This window comes from Aptenodytes forsteri, unplaced genomic scaffold (assembly GCF_000699145.1).
Source record: "Aptenodytes forsteri isolate BGI_AS27 unplaced genomic scaffold, ASM69914v1 Scaffold172, whole genome shotgun sequence".
Lineage (NCBI taxonomy): Eukaryota > Metazoa > Chordata > Aves > Sphenisciformes > Spheniscidae > Aptenodytes > Aptenodytes forsteri.
The window spans coordinates 13,141,099-13,163,491 of NW_008795018.1; the positions used below are offsets into that span (position 1 = coordinate 13,141,099).

Consider the following 22,393-nt stretch of genomic DNA (forward strand, 5'->3'; position numbering starts at 1 on the left):
CGCCGCAGGCGGGGTCGCTGGGCCTGGCGTGCCCGGGAGCGCCGTCCCGCTGCCGGGCCGGCTCCCGGCGAGTGCGGCCTTGAGCAGTCGCATGCCACCGCCAGACTCGAGAAGCAGCCTGCCCGGGAGGGGAGTGCAGCCCTGAGAGAGGGGCTGCCGTGTGGTTTCCACCGTGGTGCCAGGCACCGGGGAGGGGCTGGGTGCAGAGCTGGCACCTTAGGAGAGGAAACGGCTTCGTTAGTGCTGCTGCTCGGTGGTGGCCTGTTTCTCAGCAGGCTTACTGGGGTGCTTGTACATCTGGATAGGTGATTGGGTTAACGCAATGGCCAGGGTTAGTCTGTCCTTTCCTGTTACAAGCCTCGTATGGTTACACAGCTGTCCTATCAAAGTACAGTGTTAGCACCCATTTCCATTTCTTCAGCACTTGGAAGGCACTTAATAAACCCAAGAAGATGGGTCGTGGTGGGTACGGCACCATTTTGCAGAGAGGAGGGATGTGTGTTCAGGTGCCCTTCCCCACAGAGCACTCCTCGCACCGGCAGCTCCTCGTGCCCTGGCAGGGCTCTGGAAACGGGCAGGGCTGTGCTCAGGGCGGTTGGTCAGCTCTGCCCTGGAGTCTGGGAGCTCCGGCTCTGCCCAGGCAGCAACAGGAGAAAGGAGAAGCTGCAGAGCTATGGAGCTGGGAAGGTCAGGCTCCCTAGGAACTGACCAAGTAGGGTTTCAGAACACTCAGAAGTTTGGCAAAGTCTACCTAAGACAAAAAATTTGGGTTCAATGAATCAGTGGTTTCCATTTCTTAAGGTTTCTTTGTGCATTTTCTAGTCGGCTCTAGTTGCAAAATCAATTACAAGGCTGGGCCCAGGTTCTTGAGCACTTTTAATTGACCCTGTCACCATGATGTTGGAGTTACAGCCTTACTGCTTAGAATGTATTTATGCGTATAATATCTTTGATGGGAGTTAAGAAGCTCCTACTTACTGTCATTTGACAGATACGGAAGCTCAGAGCAATCGATGACTAAACCTATAAAATGACCTAAGGCCAGGCCACCCATTGAGAACGACAGCCTTGAATTTTGCATATGCGCTCCATATGCACTGCACGGTGGTACTTAGAAGCCTAAAAATAGTATCTACAGAAACCAAGATGGTGAATGGGAAGGTGCCTAAACCAGCAAATGAAGAACGCTGCTGGAGGTGTAACTTTAGCTTTTCCTTTTTTAGGAATGTAAGGGTTTAGTTCTGTGTTGCAGGATTGTAGCATGTTTATCCCTAAATGGCGTTTACTACCGTGAGTTGTTTCCTGAAGTTACAGGCTGCTTTCAGGTCTTTCTTACAAAACAACTGGAAGAACTTCCTTCTACCTGGATTGCTCAGCAGAACACACAGTCACTCGGATGTACAAGACAATGCTGTACAGTTCCTTTTTGTCTGCAGGAACATGAATCCAGATCCCCTTCCTGTCTAAGAAAGTGCCCTGATTGCCACCAGTCAGTTGTCCCAAAGACCTAGGTGCCAGCACGTCTACTGTTCTTGCTTCATGGAGAACCATCGCAGGCTTCATTTAGTAGCAAAGGCTTAGGCAGATTCATTGTCTATAAAGTATGGTCCTAACTTGCTTGTTCCAACAAACAGATAAAGTACACGTGACTGTGACAAGATACTCACAAAACGGTGTCATCATGGCTAATGAGAAGCTCACCTGGCTTCTCACTGCCCCATTTATGCAGTGGCCAAAACAATACCGTGTTACATTGCACGTGGCCTGGATGTCCACATTCTACACCTACCGTAGAAGTATTTAATTACTCCCTGCTTAATAAACATATTGCCATTATTCTCTTTTGTCAGGCTTGGGGGTTTTTTTACCATCCACCTAATTTCATTATCCTCTTGTTGTGTAAATAGTTCAGCTGTCACTCACACCTTCCATGCGATCTACTTGGGTTCCTGCTTTAGCAAACCTTTCATCTGAGTAAACGCACTAATCGATACCCTAGTCAGGCCTGCATTGGGTTTGGCAAAGAGGAGTTGCTGTCAAGCCTTCCTTTTAAAGCTGCTCAGCTCCTCGTGAAGCACTAAATATCAATTGGGCAAGGAGGCATGGGAAAGTAAGTACACATACCACGCTGTCCAGGGGTCAGGCCATTCCCTGATCTTGAAAACTTAATTTTCAGGTTGTTCCATTAGCAGTCATACTCACAAAGACTACTCTCCTGCAGAGGGCCTGTGCCACTGCAGTAACCCCATCTCCCCTCTCTTATCCCCTACCACCTCTTCCCAGTACATCCAGTTCTTCTGTGACCCCTTTGAACACCCTCAGCTCTCTCTATACCCCCAGCCAGAGGGCTGGTCAGCCTGTGTCTGGGGACTGGCCAGCGGAGCCCTACCCCCACGTATGGTGGTTGAGCTCACAGTACAGGCATTTCCAATTTAAGTCTCGCTGTACTACCCAGCTACTGATTTTTTGCTTATGAAACAATTATAAAATATCTTTGATATCTGCCAGGTTCATTCTAAATTTGTCAGTTGGCTTAAATGTTTGTAGAGCAAATGCCTGAATTTGCAGAGGCTGGCATATGCCTGCTGTCCTGAGGACAGCAGGCTAAAGTAGGTGACTGTGAGGTAGGTGTATGGCCAGGATTGTATGGCAGAGCTGCAGCTGCCGTGTGGTGGCAGGAGGAGAAAGTTGCTCCCTGCACTGGTTCCTCCCAGCCTGCTCCAGCCGGGCAGCGAGCGCCAGACGAGCCTCCCGCTGGCTCCTCTCACTGTGCTGGGGAGCAGCAAGGGGATGAGCGGCTCTGATGCTGCCCTTGCTCTGGCTGTCCTAGGTAGTTCTTCTAACCAAGGAAATGAGATTTTACATTATTATTCTATTTTTATCCTTTTTTTTCCCCTCCAGGAAAAGCTATGATAACGGTCAACATGAACACAGGGTTAGCGTATCATCAAAACGATACAACAGCAACATGCACCTGCAAAAACAGCTGTATACTGCTAGGCACTGCTGCTAAAAAGTTATCCATCAACATTACAGTAATTAGGTGTGATAACTGGCACACAATATGCATTTTGCTGATCTTTGCCTTATAAAAGCAAACTTCTAGAATTTGGCCTCTATTTTTATTATCAGCTAATAAACATTTTAAACATTTATTTATTAGTAATCCTGTATTGTTGCTGCTGTTGTTATTATGAACAGTAGTCAATGCTATGAATTTTTGTTACATTGCATTTTAATCAGGACTGTAGAATAATTCTGTGGTTTTAGTTTGGCAGCTGACAAAAAAATAATTACACTAAATATGTTAATAATTACACTAAATATGTTAATTATGGTGCCTAGGACACTTATCTTGAGTTATTGTGGGAAACTGAGACACCTCCTCCTTTGCTTTATGAGCCAAGTGAAAACTGTTTTTCAGCCAAAATTGCTTTGTAAATTTAACTAAAATTAGCTAATGTTTTTAATTGACCAGCACCATGATTTCTAGAATTTTAGCTGCATATCTTCTCCCTCCTTTACTTCAAGTAACTATAGCCCCAATGATCTCATTCTGGTATTACTTCTCATTTTTTGTTAAAAAAAAATACCCCCGCCACATGGAAAGGGCAATTAAAAAATACTGTTACGGACCTTTTAGTGCTTTTTCTTCAAATCCTAGTCTTCAGAATGCTTACCATTCATATATAACTGTCTCATAAAATATACCTTTATATAAGAATAAAGTTGTATAGTAACATGCAGAAGAAGATTTACACTTAAGTTAAAAACATGCAGGCTCTAGGAAGTGAAAACATGCACATTCATTATCCATGCTTTGTCGTTGACAGGGGGAGGTTGTTTGTAGTCATGCAGGTATTATAATACAGACTTGCAGCATTCAGAACTACAACATTATTTATAAAATAGACGGCAATGTGCACAGACATAAAAGCAAAGATATTCATGCCGGTTTTGTGAGATGAAGCCATAAATCTTATTAAACACAGATTTTGTCTTTTGAATTGTACACTGCAAAAACACATAGATGTTTCATGGAATAATTCTTTTTAAATTATCTGTTTAGTTGTTCCTGTTTGCTTTTCCTGTGCATTCATTTTAAAGCAAGTGTTTTAAATGACTCCTTACCTTGCAAGACAGAAACATGGCTTAGCACCAGCTCTCTCCTCTAAGGACCTCCACTTTAATACTTCTGCAGTGGTATTTCTGTTGTGGTTCCTCATATAAAATGCTAGAGGACAGCAGTGGGTTACTTTGTTCCTGTTTTTTTAAAGAATGGGTTTGATAATTTACTCTAATTTTAGACTTTGACTATTTTTGGCAAGAGTCAGTTGGGCTAGATCAATTGAACCTTGTACCAGCAGCTTCATTCAACAGTCTTCAAGAGCACAAATTCTCTGCTGGATTTTCATTTTTATCTAGAGAACCTCATGCATTTTACTCATTTCTAAATAAAATTCTGCACAGGTATGGAGTATTTGTAACATTTAAAGATGCACCAAGCATTAGTTACTGTTAGATTAAAAAAAAAATCTTACCAATTTCTCTTCCTCCCATTCCTAGTGCTCTATAGTCTTTTATTCTGCAGAAGTTCAATGATGCCGTAAAATTTGACATTGTGACAGAAAGTCATGCCAAGAGCAAGTATTTATCGTATCAAAAAATGTCCGAAAACATTTAATCTGCTTTAAAGTGAAACATGCTTTTTCTCTTAGTGAAATGAATCTTTTTGAAGTACAGATTTCAGCAAACTCATCAGTTTAACTGCAGTTCCCCTCTAGAGCTTAAGGCCAAAGGTTGTGTTACCGGAACGGCCTCATGCATGTCGCAGGTCACCAGATCCCATCTACATACTATTCACTAAGTCAACAGTAGGCCAGCCTCAGCGCGGCGAGCACAGGGGACAGGGGTGTCCTCAGGGAACTCAACTTTGCGTCCATAAACTGTATGATGTGTGGCCGATACCAGTCTCAAAAAGCCACTAATTAACTTCATTCATTAAAACCATATACAGGTTTCTATTGTTTGTCGGTTTATGCTCTGTCATACTCCTGACAAGGCCAAGGTTTAACCTGAGAACTCATTGTCCATCAGGGCGTGATCCAGTTTTAACAAGAGAAATGAACGTACTGCAGAGCAGTACCTGCAGTGGCCGGGAGCTGTTTGGGGGAGACATGCCCTTCCCTTTCACCTGTGGCTTCGAGCTGAGCTGTGCTCCAGGCTGGTGAAATGCAGAAAATGACAACGTTCTTGCCAAGCTGATGCTTGCCTAAAATCTGATGCTTCCATGACCACCACCTAGCCGCAAGAGACAGCAGCCAGATCTTGAGGGGATTCTCTGCCCTGCACCAACTGCACCAAATCCACAGTGATTCATAGGAAGGTCAAAACCACAATCGGCGCTCACAAAGCCTGGTGATGCAGCCGTCCACAAGGAAGAAATAAAGTTCTCCTGATCTCTGCAGGCAAACAGCCGAAGCCACGCTTGATTGTACTTACAGTGTCTTACACACTGCTATCTTCAGAGCTTGTTTTGTAGCTTTATCTCCAGGTAGTTCAGATGACTTTGTTTTCTTTACTGCTTGCTATCCCCTTTATGAGCTTTTTAATAAATTTTATGGACAAAGATTGTATCGTCCTTTGATTGCTAATATGAAATCAGTTTGGCGTGGACTCTGAGCAAAAGTTTTCTGGGCCAGTAATCTGAAAATGTTTAGTTTGACTATATGGTCTTTTACGTCTTCCCTTATTAGAGGAACTTTCTGTTCTGCCAGCAGCTCAGTAGAACATAGATGTCTCCTAGTTTGATCCAAATACAGATATTTCTCCTTTTTCCATGTTATACTTCAGCATGTTAGCAGGAGTATCACCTGTACATAGGCTAAGTTTTTCTTGGTGCTTGGACGATTCTAAAATGCTGGCTTACGTCTAATTCTATTGGCCAGTGGGAGTTCATAGGTTTCTCCCTTTCTAACTTATTACCAGATCATTTTGAGTTGTATTTTATAGCTTGCCATCTACCTTTTTGCCTTTTTTGTCTGTTTTGTGTTTTCTACATTTTCTTTTAACCAGGACGGCTTCTCAGCTGCTATAAAGTTTTGTATGTTTGTGGAATGATGGCTTTTTCGGCATTCACTGGGAAATCTTCAGAGAGTTCTGACATTTTGTTAGAACTGCCATTAACACTTTAATGTCATTTCATAATTAATTATTGCAACAATCATGTTAAGGGATTACTTTCACTGTGACTGACTCTTTGTAATAGTTACGAAGTGAGAGTTCTGATAAGGCCCATGTTCCTCTGCTGCGATGTAAATTCCTCTTGCCTGTCCATCACAGGTGACATTTGGGAAAGGAATTGGTCATTCGTTCTGGGTTGTGACAAAAAATGTTTCATGGTGGGAATCAGTGTCCTCTGTATACCCCGCCAACAACATTTTTTATGTATGATGTGTGTTAGCCTCGGGAAAGAACAAACTAGTTCTAGTCACAAGCCAACTGATATTTTTATGTCTGCCCTATTCTGAAGTTACACCTGTTTTACAAATGTCTAGGAAGTTGCCTACAAGTTGACTAGGAAGGTGAATTGGTAACTAAAAATCTCACAAGTTTTTCATAAAGTCAGTTGTAAAATAGATTTTTAAGCTTAAAGATACAACTCAATAAATATAATCACAGGTATATGTGTATATTGAACATGATCCTGATGTTGCTTCTTGATGTGGTTAAGATTTAGTACCACAGCACGTCCTCACTGTGTTAAACTTCAGTGAATGCTTGAGCACTTATTGAGCCAGGTTCTTATACCCAATCCACAGTATTACAGAAAGTTCTTCAGCAGTTATCTGTGTAAATGGTAGTAGGACAGGGGCCATTTTTTAGCAATGTCTGATTTTATTGTAGTTTGAATATAAATTTAGGTAACACTTTCAAAGATGCTTCGGACAAAACCACATAACTCTATAGAACTAATTAAAGACAACTTCATATCTTAGCTCCTCTTGTCAACTTCATGTTGAATATTTTGTGTTTATGTTTTATCCTGGCTAATTCACTTCCTATAGCATTAGATGTAAAACTTTTTTTGGCATATTTACTCAAAGTGTTTGAAATTATGTAGAAGAATATTAAAAATATGTTTCAAAAACGAGCATAACCTGATTTTCACTCTTGGGTAGATAATAGTTTATTTTCAGTGCAATGGGAGATCACATTTTTCTGACAGAACTCTAAATTCGTAACAGCTACACTTCTTACAGTAATTTTTAAAAGGCCTTACTTCAGTTGCAATTATCATAACCGGATTTCAAACTTATTTTATGATCAAAAGTCTCTTCAGTAGAGCAAGGAACAGTAATACATGTCTCCTAAACAGTGTTCTAGCTCCTCCAGCTTAACTGGAATCCTGATGGTAAAGTCACATATTCAGCATGAAATTTTATATAGACTTGATGAGATGTAGCAGTAAATGGAGAGATGTTTGTATCCTAAAAGTAAAGACAAGAAAAATGAAAAATAGAACACCAAGATCCTTTGGAAAAGCCAGTCAGAGAGTTAAAACTGAGGCACAAATCGGATCAGAGTTTGGAAGGGACCTCAGGTCTGTGCTAGATACTGCTTTTGCATTTCTACCTCAGGGTACTACAAATGTTTAAATCACAGATACAACTAAATACAGAGCAAAATAGCTTGATGATGCCTCCCACTAGATGTCACTGTACGGTCTGCATTGGAAGGCTTCTAAGGTGCCACACACACCTTATGCCTTCACTTCCACTCATCTGTATGGAATTCATGCCAGAACTGGGGAAACAATCCTAAACAGGCAACAGTAAAGATACACATTTTAACCACTTACAGGGTTACAGACAGTAGGGAATACATACCATCCCACAGTACGGCCCGGCTGGGGGATAGCTGGCATCTGGCCCGTTGTAAAGGATCAGATAGTTGCTACTGCAATCCCCTGGGTCATCGATGCTGATGAAATCAAAGTTCACTGTGACAATTCGTCCCTTGGGCACAGTAATGGCCCACTCACAGTCAGTGTTGTTGTGGTAAGTTGCAGGGTAGCTGGGACTAGCAAATGAGCCAGTGCTGCCGTATAATGTTCCTCCGCATCCTGGAAACAGACACTGTTAATTAGCTTAGAAGGCTTAGTTTCACAAGATAACTACATGATGTAGTACATTAGTACAGTATTAGTAGTAGCACTGAAAACCAGAGAGACTCTGGGAGCTGGAACAATGAATGTGGGTAAAAGCATTATTCCAATAAGAGACAAAACTGAGGCTCTAGCTTCAGCAGCCTGAGAAGAATATGCAATGGGCATGAGACCATCACTGGACATTAAAAATCAAAACCCCAAAAACTCTTTGAAACAGGAACCAAAGTCTTAAGTCCGTGCCTTGGTCAGTTCAGTTCCCAACTACTCAACTAGAGACAAATTCTCTTTGGCTGTTCTTTGGAATGAAAAGCAGTGAATGCTCATCTGATAGACAAATACAGGGAACAACTCAGAGAAAATAGTCATAGTAAGTAAACTAAAGGCCATTTATACCAAAATTCAGTCTCCAACAGTGGGCAGAAGCAGATGCCCTGGGAGAAATGCAAGTTTATAGAGTAAGAGTAAGCATGTGCAGATCATGCCCCAGATTACTCCACAGTCTCCAAGAATTTTCAGCTCACAGCTCAAAGATGGCATCTTTGTATTTAATAGTCTTTATCAGATGTCTTTCATGAACTTATTCAGGTAGCCCTCGAATCCATGTAAATTTGTAGCATCCTATGGGAAGGAGCTCCATAGCTTAACTGCATACTGTGTGAAGAACTGTTTGGTTTGGTTTGGTTTGAACCTACCACCTCCTGGCTTTATCTGATGGCCTCTAGTTCTTCCATGGGAAAAGTCAATGAACAGTTGATCACTTTTTATCATCCGATATCACTGAATTTCATAGACCTCAGTAGTTCCTTAACCAGATTAAAAAGTTTCAGCATACCTCATACAGAAGCCATTTTTTATGTTGAGCCCTTAGTTATACCGGATTCTTTGTAAGAGGAGGAGACCAAAACTGTGCATATAATTCAATTTTATGTGAACTATGGATTTATACAGTGGCTGTCTGTTTGTTCTCTCTTCCTTTCCCAACGATTCCTAGCATTGTGGAAGCCTACTTGACTATTAGTGAGCAGTGAGCTCTTGTTTTCATGGGACTATTTTACCCCCAAGATCTTGTTGCTGACTAGTAAGTCAACTCAGAGCCCATATTTTTGTAAGCAAAGTTAGGATTGTCTTTTTTTGCCCATGTTCTTCATCAACACTTTCCTACACTGAACTTTATCTGCCTTTTCATTACCAAGCCACTCAATACTGTAAGGTTATTCTGCAGTGCTTTTCAGCTGGCCATGAGCTTTCCTACTTCCAGTAACTTAGTGTCATGAACAAACTATTACCCAGCTATTCACTGCCATTTCATAAGCCATTTATGAATGTGTCTATGATACAGTCACTACACAGCATTATAGTTAGGTTATTTTCTTGGGGCAAATTTCAGTCCTCTTCAGGCTTAGCAGTGCCTAGATCCTAGGGCATATCATGACTGGACTATTAATGGAGTAGGCTGAGTCACCACCACCACCACTCTGTGGGTCCAAAGATGGATGTTCCTGATATTTTCTGACCTCTCGGTGAAGGAGCTAGATCTTCATCTTAAGTGGACTATATCCTCTGAGGTTGCTAAAGTCAACATTAGAGAGAGGGAATTGCTTCCGTCACATAAAATGGATCTCACCCCACTGGTCTTCAGGAACAACTACCTCTTCTCCAGTGACTGAATAGGGTGGACTATGGGTGCTTGGGAAGGTCTTAAGTGTTGATGAGGCAGGGCCCAAACTGAGCAGGCTGTATTTTCCCTCTATGTACAATTGCTAAGTGGAGTTACTTCGTAATTACAGCCTTACCACTTGATGATGAAGTCCAAGTAATTTCATATCCATCATGAGCCCCTGAAAAATCACTCTTGAAACGAAGGTAGACAACATGATTTTGGGGGAAGATGGGACTGGGCACAGTGTTTCCACAGAACCTGCCAAGTAGTGGTGATTGCACATCACTCCCATTTCTGACCTTCAAGGGACACAAGAAACATTGTCAACATTAAATCCCTATGCCAGTTATACACCAGTATGATTATGCAGTGATACAAGCACAGCACAAACTATGTAGTGACTTGCATGCATACCATAATTGTCATTTTAATACTGTTATTTTTCCTACTATATATTCCTCTATAGAAGGAAAAAGAGACCATTAACCAGTCTGTCTAAGTTCTGTAAGTAATTGCACAGAACAAGTATCACCAGAAACAGGTAGCTAAGTTTTATTCTGTGGTACATCTCCTGACTGAAAAAATTACTCAATTAGTAGCTAAGATGTGCTTTTGCAATTCAAGCCCATGTTTTACTTTTCATAAGAAATGTTAATATTCCAGATGAAAAGATTAATTCTTTACCCTGCAGACCCCTCTTTTCCCTGGTCACATTAAGACACAGATCATATTACATAGCTCAGATTTAATCTGATTTTTTTCTGAGCTCAAATAATGCTGGTGCTTAGATCCATTTCTTGAGACAGTAAAGAGGATATGAAAGGAAAACTAAATAATGATTCTGCCACAGACATCTAATTTTTGTCATCTGACCAGTGAATAGGGAAACCTTCAACAACTGTGAAAGGACAGAGTGAGGATTGTCTAGGAGAATATGCTTTTTATTGACACAAAGTACCTCTGCAAGTAGCCTACACTTGTTACTAGAGCTCCTTTTATTTTTTAAAGAAAAAATGCTTTTTTAGAAAAAAACATTCTTTTTAAGAAAAATATCAAGCAGATGGAATCTACTGCTGGAACGAAAGCACTCAGATTTATGGCTTTCTGTTCATGCACAGATGCTGATATCGGATGAAAACTATCCCGGCTTGCTCTGTTAACTGGGTAACATCAACAAGAGCTAGGTAAAGATGAGTTAGCTGATAATGAAACTATTTATTAATTGGTTTTGGACTTACTATAGTGTGTATTGTTCAATCTCTTACTCTAACGTCTGAGTACCTTTCACCATAAAACTGTAGCAATAAATTAGTCCCTAATGTCAGTTCAGCTCAGACTTGATCCAAACTTATTAATATCCTTTAAATTCAGCAGATTTTGACACGGGCCCACAAAATATGTATACTTGCTTGATACCTCTAGGAAATCATGTGAACACTGGATGCTGTCTTCCAAACTGAAAGCATGGAAAAAGAGAGAAATTGTGTGATTCTGGGGAGCTTGTAGAATGATAGAACAGTCCATATTATTGGGGTGACGACCAGGCCAGCCAGGGCTCTTCAGGTAACCAAATGGCTGGTTATACTCTCTGCTGCAACCTTGAGACAGAAAACGAGAAACGTAAGCATTTCAGATCTCCGTATTGCTTTTCACAGTATGGAATAAACAAAGAGAAAGGTAGGTAGATTTTTTAGACATTTCTTCAAGCTTACCTGTAGCTTGATAGGTAAATCTGACTCCATTATTAATCATATATTCATCTGATTTGAAAGTCACGATGGCAGTGCGATCGTAAGAATAAAATTCAGGGACTGGAAAAGTTTCAGTGCCACAGAATCTATGGACTGATCTTTGGCTGTGCTGGAATTCAATACATGTCACAAGTTACTTAATGATATAATTCAGTTTGCTACTTACTGAACTTGAGATGAATAAATCTCTCAACACTTTCTATACCAGCTATGCAATCGCATTTTAAAGTTCTCATGGAAATCACTTAATAATGTCTCAACATTTTGTGTTCAATTATTATGAGAAACAAATCAAATGTAACAGGTATTTTCATGCTAAAATAAGAAACAATGAAAGAAGGTTTAGAATAATATAATACAAAGGACAGGGTTTTTTTCTGGTGCTTTTTACAAACACTCTTCTTGGCATGAATAGTCATTTTTATTGTGGTTCTTGGATGGGAGGAAGTACAATTAGTTTATGAAAACTTGCTGTTGGGCAGTTATTTTCTGGGTGTTAAGTTTGGCAGCTCTGTTACTTGATGCAACTGTGAAAAATTGTGTCACACTTACCAGGTCTAATTCAATGTGTGTATAGTGTCCTTCCATGTAGCCTGCATACCAGTTAACACACCTTAAGTGGGGCACAGCGCGTAATGCTTTGGATGTGCCCCTCACACAGAATCATCAATAAATCTATTACCAAATGGTGGGTTTCTCCTCTCTTTACAAAGAGCGAAGGGAGCTGAATGTGAATGGGGAACGGTATCAACTGTAAATTTCTTACTGTTGGCGAGTCCTGGAGCTCTAGGTAGTTCTGAGAGCAGTCCTGGCTGGAATGGAGGTGGAAAGCCTCTACCACAACCCTGACCTGCTGCTGCGGAGGGGCATCAATGACCCAAGTACAGAGAGTAAATGGTGGATATTCATTTGGGAAGTTAGGAGACGTTGCAGTCAGGGATGTAGAAGTTGCATTATATATTCCTCCACATAGTCCTGTGTAAAACAGTAATAAATGCATCATAGAGTGAAAACTTTTCCAACTAGGGAAAAGTATTTATTGAGCAAAACTACACTGGACAATATACTTTTGTATTTACTTGTGACTCTCTAGAAGAAAAAAAAATTAAGTAAAATACATGCTTATGCTGTGTCAGTGGATGTCATAAAACTCAAATAAATGTTTGTTCGCTATAATATCAGCATATTTGTTAACAGTCTGTGAGTGTTCCTGTTTCGCACTCCAGACTGACAGCCACCCCACAACCAGTCAAGACCGAAGAGAATTGCACTGGGGTCTAGCAGTGCTGCTTTTAGCTTGCTTGTAGATGCTGTCTTTGCCCCTTCCTAAGCCCTGTATCTAGAACAAATTTTGATGATTTATTATTTAAATATGTATTTCCACAGAAAAGTCACAACAATATATATGCTTACATATATATGGATACTTACGATCCACTGTGGCGTAGGTAGCATTGAAACCCTCCTTTTCCACAGAATTGTCTGTGATAAATTTCACAGTCAAGGAATTACGCGTAGAAAGAAAAGGAGCTGGCACTGTAGATCCACAGAATGTGCCAACTAAATTGGCATTTTCGTTATCCCCATCATAAAGCTGAAAGAAGAAATGTATACAAGCCACTAATAGGTTAGGCACAACAAACAAATAAATAGAAACAAAATTCTCTGACTCCTCCTGACATTACAGTTTCTTTTACTTGAAAGCACAGTAGGTGCTCTTGTGCTTTAACTGGATGTTCTTGATGACTATAATTATTCACTGCCATATTAACTAATTCTGTTGGACACTGCAAATCTCATTATGGAACATTCTGGTCCCATCTCAGCAAATCTATAAAAAATTTATTCTATTTTAATTTGGCATTCTGACTTCTTTTTTATATGTAATCTCAAAGCACTTTTCAATGAGAAAGGTAGATTTTATTCACCAAAATGTAGAATTCATTCCGAGTTTCATTGAGCACCTCTAGTGCTCAACAGGATCTATAACACTCCTTGGTGGATCTTGTTTAGCAGCATTCTGCTATCCTATGTCATCTCCAAGAAAATAGCTTTCACAGGTGAGCATTGAGCATCAAGACTTACGTATTCAAAATTTTATAAATTAAAGTCCTTTCAAGCAACTGTTTATGATAATGAATCTGCAAGTTTACTTTCGACGTGCTTGAGTTTTGTTTTGTTTCTATTCTGTGAAATAAATATTCATTTATATAGGCAGTCTAAGACCAGAAGTGTGACCCCATAACAATGTTAAAACTCTTATTGGTTTCCAAAAAGACAGGATGTCATCTGGGGTAGTAATCTAACCCAATGAAAAAATAGTAATTATATTAAGCAATTTAATTTCTTCATAAGACCATTTTCTATTAATTAAGTTTTAGCCTCATGGAGAGGATAATGCATTCTATCTCACTGATACATTCTTGTTAAAATACGTAGCTATCTTACTTGGACATAATCATATCGGCAAGCCTGAACAGACTGTGCTTCAAGCATGAATGAAGTGAAGGTGAGGTTGATCAGTTTGTTCACAGGTGCAGTTATGATCCATACACAGTCCAGATTTTTCTCATATCTTCTGGTCACATTGGAGACTGGAGAGCCAAAGCTATAAGCTGAATTTGTCAAGTAACCACCACAGCCATTCTGAGGTCCTGTTGAAGAAGCAGAAGCCTTTTAAAAGCAATTCCTGGCATTTATTTAATCTTCAGATCTTTAATGTCAAGCCAGCAGCTTTTTCTGTGCTACAGAATTTTACTGTCCTCTCACAAGGACTATCTGAATGATTAAAAGGCTTTCAACACAAACAGCGTTAGATAGATATGAATCACCATTAGATTTGGCAGAGTGAATTAAGACAGGCTCATGTCTTCTGTTGAATATAAAATCAGTATCCACTTTGAAAATGTAGCAACAGATTTTTTAAAAGGGACTGTAAGAAGACAGAGGACAGAAATTAGATAGAACAGTGGTTAGAAGGCCTTTCAATGTAATTCTTACCTCCTAGTAAGAGGACTTGGACAGTAGGGGGCACTGGGTTGTTGGCTTTGAAAATCTAGCTAAAAATTAAGTTGCTTATTTTGGCAATACGACCTCGTTCTGGGGGGATTGAATTTGGCAGCCTGACACTGGGACCCAGACTCATATTCAGGAATCTAGCTAAAAGGGACTTACTTCTGGAAGCGTTTTGCGTGGTGGGAACTTACAACCCCTCTGAAAAGCAGTCTGCTTTTCATTTGGATCCCATGTACAGAGCTAAGTCCCTTACTGTAGTTACTCGCTGTGGAAATTTGAACCCTATAATGTTTTCAGTCACACTGAAAAAAATCACTTTTGGAGAAAAGCAGTTATTAGAAGATCAGAACCCTTTTATTGTGTCTAATTACAAACAAGCAAAAAATACAGAATATCTGAAGGGATTTTTTTTGTTACTTCTCTTTTTTTTATAGTTTGATTTCCAGAGGTTGGACTGGGCTAGCATATCTGATCAATTTATTTACTTTATGCTTCCTTCCCCAGTCTCTATGGGGTTTCCTGGCCACTTACTTAATTCAGGAATTCAAATAAAGTATGGTTCATACTCTTGCTTTTGAGTCTAAGAGGGTTTTTGTAAACTGCACAGAGCAAAGCAGTAACTCTGAGCAGCCTGCTGTCTCCCACAGCAAATACTTTTAGGAGAATTAGATAATAAAAGAAGCTACAGCTGTGGCTAAGCAACATGAGTGGAGTTTCAGAATTTCATCTGCGTGCGTAAAATATGCCCATCTGGCTGACATGCAGTGACTTAACCTTGACACACTGATATATTTCCAGTCATATAAAACTGCGCTCTACTTGAGCTACAGTGTTACGAAAGATCAGTCTGGTGAAAAATCAGCATCCAAGTATCAGGATTGCGTCAGTAACCCGGGGTTGGAGACAGCCCCGTCTTGCAGGACTGTAATGGTTAAACCAGAGTGACTAAGGCTAAATGTCATCCTGCTCTACTAACCAAAGCCGGAAAAACCCCACCCTAAAAAGAAGTTTGCTTAAAACCAAAGTCTTAATAACATGAGATTTAAGCTTTTGCTATAGCTAAAAGTGAACAGAAGAAACTTATTACAAAGTGAAAAAGTCAGGAATTAATAGACTCTAGTCCAGTTTTGTGGGCTGTTAATGAAGTCAGAAACTTGGAAAACTGTTAGCATTCATTCCAATGCCACTGCAGAAGCCGAGAACAACAGTGGGGAAAATGCGAGCAATAAATCACGTTCTTACAAATAATCTAGGAAGGAGGAAAATATCAGACAGGAGGGTGCCTGGGCCCTAAGAGGGCAGTTTTGCTATATTTTTCTCTGGGTTCACCCTTCTGCATGATTTATTCAGTCCCCCTGAAACAACTCATTGGAGCCACTTCCTGATCAGCATTTCAGACACCATGTACTAAACATAACATTAAGCATAATCATTAGCCATAGATCATAGTCTGAGCATCCAGCCCTGCAATATTGAGGCTGTAGTGATATACGGGTCAGAGACCTTACAAAGCTCCCCTTCACCCTTTTCAGGGTTAGAGTTGCAGAGATGCCAGTCAGACCATTGCAACTGGAATCAGGGAATTGCCACAGAGCCATGCAACAGGAAAGCTCTCAGTGCTGTTGGATTGTCCTTTTTTTTGGATATCAAATGTCTGGACCTTTGGAATGGTGCATTTCACTGCTAGCTGTGCAGCTGTAAAGACAGCTCAGATGACAAAAGAGACAGATGTGGGTAAGCTGTGTGTGTGTACAGCACATAAGATGGACCTGACAGAGAGAGAAACAGGCGAAATCCTCATTATCAGAAAATTATTTCTAGCTAGCGTACCCAGTAGTAGCATCTAAGGGGAGATAAATAACTCAGAGTATGATTTACAGTTAGTAAAGATGAGGTTTCATCATTAGCTTTCACAATGCTTAGCCTGCTCAGCCGTGGTTGAGTCAAATGCTTACAGGACAGTACGTTATAAATAATGGCTAGACTGGAAGCCAACTAGATATCAAGTAGCCTTGCATCAAGCCAAATAAAGAGCAGCCCTTGTTGAAAAATTTATCTATCTTGGTGTTTTTCAGTACTAATCAACGTTACATCTGATTGCAGCCACTAAAAGTTACAGAATAGTGCAGCTGTGTAGATCTAGGGAACACCCACAGGTAAATGAAGAACCAACCGCTTAACAGGAGGGAACTCACTCTGAGAGAAACACTATTGCACTGCATTTTAGCCAGGACACAACTCATCGTTTTAAAAATCAGCACCACTTCTGAATAGAAGGCCAAATAGTAGCCATCCAGCCTGCTAGTGATCACTGATGGAATGATATTTATCGTTGGCTAACACAGCCAGGAAAATTTTAGCTAAAATTTAGGCAAAATGTGAGACTAAGAAGTCTGTTAATTTGTAGAATAGCCTCCTAGATAGTAAAAGCTGAACTTGATAAAAATAAGGAGAAATGTACCTTATAGAACAATTTGTGTGTGGGCAGATGGATTGACTACATGGTTTACTGTGTTGTTTCAGTCTCCAGTTTCTTGTTTAAAATAAAAATCATAAGATCATCATAAATCAGATTGCAATCTTGTCCTCCTCATAAACAGCTTGCCAGAGAACACAAACTATCAGAAGAAACAGGGCACACACTGTCATCACTAATTGCTTTTGGTGGGAAGCATTAATGAAACTAAAAGGCTGAAGGACCATTCAGAAAAGAAGGAACTGAAGGTTCCCTATGGCAAATAAAAATAATTACAGCAGAGAGTAAGCACATGTTTCCTGTTAAGAGTTACATCCTCTAGATATGGACCGAAGATGAAGATGAATCTTTGAAGCTGCCTGCCTTTGAAGCACAGCCACTCGCTCAGTGGCCAGCTGAGGTTAAACCACGACAACTGTTTAGTCACCTACAAAGTTATGTTTAATCACTGTTTCTGAAAATTATTTTCAACCTCATTTTTTCAGATCAGTCAGAAATTTCTTATTTAAAAGTCTACCTCTTTTCTTGTCTGTTCAGTTTGAGTATGCAAACCAGTTCTATTTATTTTGCTTTGGGAGAAGAAATGTAACAGACATTAAATAATTGACATTTCTGAGAGGCATTTGTAGACTATCCCTTAGCTCAACAGTTGTATTCTTTTCAGAGATTGAAGAGATGTATTTCAACACTGCAAGTGCTTTCTAAATTTAGTCAGATTTCACACTGATGCATATTTTTATATTTGAGCCCCCAAATACATTTAGAAACAGTCTAGGAATTGTGACTTATGAACATATATTCTGAGCTTGTTATGGATGTTCTTATTTTCATAGACTATAATAAGATCAAGAAAAAATATTATTAGCCACGATTTATTCATTATTTTAATAGATTAAGCTAATCATAGTTAAGCCATGACAATGTAATGAATCCGAAATGTGTAATATTAATGTGTTATATATTTGGTAAAAAATTGTGTGAACCAAAAGCCCAAAGAAATTTTTGCAAGAAGACTTGTGAGTTTCAAGCAATTTGCTTCTCAGCTAGACCCTCTGCAGCACCAGGCTCTAAGTCCAGGTTGGATATCTTGAGATACATCACTGGAAACCGGTCCTAACGGGCTGTGAAATCTCTGCCAGGCACTGCTGCTTTTCCAAAGGCATGAGAAAACGCAACAGCATTCACATGCCACAGTCAAGGACACGTTCTTCTAAGATATTTTTGTTGGAGGGAGAAAAATTTGCAGGAAACCTGAGATTCAGCTGTGCTGAGTCCTTTCCCACTTAACAGGCCATAACTGCTGTTGTCAGTACAGGTGCCTGGTGCCACCTACAGCAGGTGCTAACATTATTTACATAGATCAGTGCAATGAATTACTGCTGGTGGTGTAAGGATTTAGAAATGAGTCACAAAAGAACACCTAACCCTGACCTATGCAATAGAGTAACCAAACCAACAGTTTACACCTTATATTGCCCATTCAGAACTGGTGGTTTTTTCAGCAATTCCGAGCAATCCAAAAAAACTCCGCAGCAACTGTGCATGCTGAGCACTGCTGAAAATCTGCACCTAGAAACTGAACATAGAGTAAGCCAAGCTTTCAGTCTGCAGGGCAGAACTGGACTTAAAACTATATTAAGCAAATTTTTTTGTTGATAAAATAAAATAGCATAAAAATGCTGTGAAAGTTCTACTGGATCCATTTTTTAAAAGTACACTTTAATTTCATTAGGGGAGAGCATAACAGTAAACCCATTAGTGATAGACAATTAGCATACTGTGTTCCAAACAGGAAACAAGTAATTCAATACACAGCTAATCGAATAAGGGAAGGCAGATACCTCTGGGTGATTTATCAGGTAAGTTACAGATCATTTTGTCAGGAAGAAAAGCATAGAGATTATCACCTATTTCTATGATACGCATACTAATTTATTTGTGTAAATTGCCTATTAATGCATTTTTATGGTATATCAGGGAAGATTCCTTTTTCCAACCGTTTTTCTTCTAAACTCTACTAGTTTATGATTTTTTTTTCCTATGTAAAATGATTAATATTCATTCAATAGAAATGCTCATTTGAATAAAAGGACGGAGGGATCCTGGAGGGAAAAACTGGGCAAACTGAGGACAATGCAGAGGACAGGGTGTTTAAGGACTTCATATTCCAACAGTCTAATGGCTGCCAAAGGTTTTGGAGACGTTTCTTCTGCCTTAGAGCCTACATCACTAATTTTCTCATTGCTGCCACCCTATTCTTCTTGCCTGTCTATATCCATCTGGTTTTCCTCGTCTTGTGTTTAAATCATAATCTCTTTGTGTCAGAGGATTGTTGCTTTATTCTGCCTGTGCAGTGCCTAGCACAGTGGAATTGCGGCCCATGAGCTCATAAGCCCCAAGGTAATGCAAACAAGGGATGATATTGTTATTAATACAGTACACCACAGTGCTTTTTCACAAAGTATAAATGTGAATTTCTCCTGCATGCTCATAAGAGATAGTATAAAAAAGGGGAGGGGAAAGAGCTGGCTACAGCTTGAAGTTGAGCAGGATTTAGGGCTGTAGAGAAAAAGCAAGCAGTCTTCCTGCCGTCTTCCATCCCACCTTCCCCACTGTCCCAACTCCATTTCAGTTTTGCCTGTATTGTATGAAGAAAGCTCAGGAAGAGCTTTCTGACTCAACCCACTTATCTAACCACGTGTAGCACTTTGCTTCTTGTAAATTCATGTGGCTTCCTCAGGCAGCCCCCATGAGCAGACCTGCCTTTCAGAAAACTCCTAGACCCTTCTCCAATGGTTTAGAATGCGATATATTTTTCATTACTGACACAATGGGGTTATGTACACGAGCACAGAAAACTGCCAAGTGAAAATGATGCGCTGTTAATAAGGTCATAGCTACATCTCCCAACAGGGGTTGCTGACTCCTTAAAAATAAGAAAAAAACCCAACCCTTACATGTCTTCTTAGCCTTTATATCATAGCCTCAGAGGGATCACAAATTGGGGTGAGAGGGTCACCCCACTGCTGGATGGGAATAAGCAGAAGCTCCATTTATCACCAAAGCACAAAGTCCCTGCTATCACAGCAGGGATGGCAGAGGTATGTGCAGGCTCCGTCCCTGCCAGCCAGGGTCAACTGAAGAGCTCAGGTCTCCCCTTAGAGCTGGAGAGATAATCAGGAGATCTTTGGCCAAGTCACAAGCTCAGTACACGCAGACCTCATTCTCTGGGGAGAGATCTTAGCTTTCCTTCCTTCACAGGGACATCTCATGTAACCAAATGTCTTAAGCTGGTATTGATTTATCTCTTCTCATCCTTTTATTGATTGCCTAGAGGAGCACACGCTCGCTGTGGAAAGGAGGTATAATTCTCATTTTACAGACTGAAAACAAAGGCAGAAAAAAGGTCAGTGGTAACTAAGGTAAGAGGAGTCTTTCGTTCCACAAATCTAACACTTGGGGCAGGCTGGGATCCTTCAGTCAGCCCAGCTCACCAGCTCAGCCTGAGAGCATGTCCAGTGATCCCAAAAATGAGGCCAGTAAGTGTCCAAACTTAGCAGCAGAGACAGTGAAATTATAAACCATCTGAACTGCACCAACAAGGGCCATATGTTCCCCTGCCTCAAATGCACCATAACACAAAGTCGATTATGACAAAGAATGCTGCTTGTGAAATGTGCACTTAGCATTATACTGCACAGCGTATGGGGTAGCATGGTGAAATAAAAGAAAATTGACAAAAAGGTTTGCTGTACAGTCAAATTAATACTATTTCATACTTTCTGTTAGTCTCCCTTTTCTGACTAGGGGGGAGGACCTTAAATATTCTAGTGGGTGCAGTATCAGTGACGTAAACAAATTGTTTTAATTAAAACAGAGCACATTTTTCTACAGAAATTTCAGGGTTTAACTCTTTGAATGCCTGGTTACTGTTGGTCTTGCTAGGCTTCTGTGAGTTTTCTACTTCATCTTCTCTTTTCCCTCCCACCACAATGGTTATCAGATGGACTCCCTACTAATAAAATTCACAAGAGAGAGAATGGATAACCCTGGATTTTGGCAGTACCCCTGAGAGAAGCCTGATCAGGAAAGACATTGGAAGAGCTCGTGAGGAAAGGAAATAGTTTAGTTTGCTACAAATGAGTGTACTGTTTCTGCTTGCTTCTTTCCAATACATAATCAGGGTCACTCACAACATTAAACAGAAAGCAATAATTACGTTATCCAGTTGTGCTTCCCTAGGGTAACTACAGAATAATGCGCTCATTGTCATCCAACAGAGAATGAGGCTTCTTGTTTCTCTACAGATACCATCTTCCTTATCCAAGAGATTTATCATTATTAATTGTCATCTGATAGCATTTGTACTCTTACAAAACCACATGGGTTTTATCTTTTGACAGACATGAGGGAGCTTCTCTAAAGCACCATTTAGAATAACAGGCTTTTAGACCTTCGTGGTTTTATTCTCTTTCATTTGAAGCAGAATCTTAGACCTCATAGTACAAAGATTTGTCACAGATTTTCCTGGCTCTATTTTTCAGACAAGTCAAACTGGAAAAGTTTCTAGGACTGTGACTCATGTTTTCCTTTTATAATACACTTTTCTTCTTTTTGGCCATTCTGTACTAGCATGGGACTGTCAGGATCCTTCCTAACAGCTGTGTGGTTTAGTCCCTGTGGCTTGTTTCCCACAGCGGAGAAAGAAGACCTACCATTAAGCATCTCACCACCATGGGCTCTTCATCACACAACCCACATCTCCGCATGGCCATCTTTTCGAACTTGCAACTCCATTGCTCCTGAGTAACTCCTGCAACATCACAACCTCCCTTTCCTTGGGAGCCTGCAGAAATGTCTCTCCAAAAATTAGCCTAATAGATGTCAAAGTTTATTCATAAAAAGCTTCTCCTCACTCTAGGAAATAATCAGGCTTGGTACTGACTTGAAGAGCTTGGCTTGTGTTCTGTTGTGTGCTTAAGCAGAATCTCTGGCAAGTTGCACAAATAAATCTAAAGTCAGTGGCTAAAAAAATTGACTATATGCCAACAGGAAGAGTACGAGCTTGGGGAGTTCCTGATGATCTCACCCTAGAAACACGAACCCAGGCTGCGGGGGATCTCTGACAACTGATACCTAACAGTTTAAAGACAGCAACACATGAAGCAACATTATGTTACTTGAAATAACAGTCCACAAGAGCGGTCTTAAAAGATTCCTGTAGCAATTACTTAGAATGAAGCAAAGAAAGAGTTAATAATAGTAATGACCGTGAGGTTCTGTGGGAATATTTTTCTTGGCAAAGCCTGTAGAACCAGTTA

General features: G+C 40.3%; 1 protein-coding gene across 1 annotated transcript in view; it reads right to left on the reverse strand.

Annotated features, from left to right (window-relative positions):
• Nucleotides 1-7,186: 7,186 nt before the first annotated feature.
• The window catches only part of CUBN (cubilin), a 147,179-nt gene continuing 131,972 nt past the window's right edge, over nt 7,187-22,393 (reverse strand). Inside the window, exons 60-67 of the mRNA XM_009275697.1 lie at nt 14,030-14,235; nt 13,013-13,175; nt 12,348-12,556; nt 11,543-11,690; nt 11,247-11,428; nt 9,964-10,129; nt 7,890-8,125; nt 7,187-7,490 (exon numbers count right to left, since the gene is read on the reverse strand). Coding sequence (XP_009273972.1) covers nt 7,383-7,490; nt 7,890-8,125; nt 9,964-10,129; nt 11,247-11,428; nt 11,543-11,690; nt 12,348-12,556; nt 13,013-13,175; nt 14,030-14,235 — 1,418 coding nt within the window. The 3' untranslated portion in view covers nt 7,187-7,382. The remainder of the gene's footprint in view (nt 7,491-7,889; nt 8,126-9,963; nt 10,130-11,246; nt 11,429-11,542; nt 11,691-12,347; nt 12,557-13,012; nt 13,176-14,029; nt 14,236-22,393) is intronic.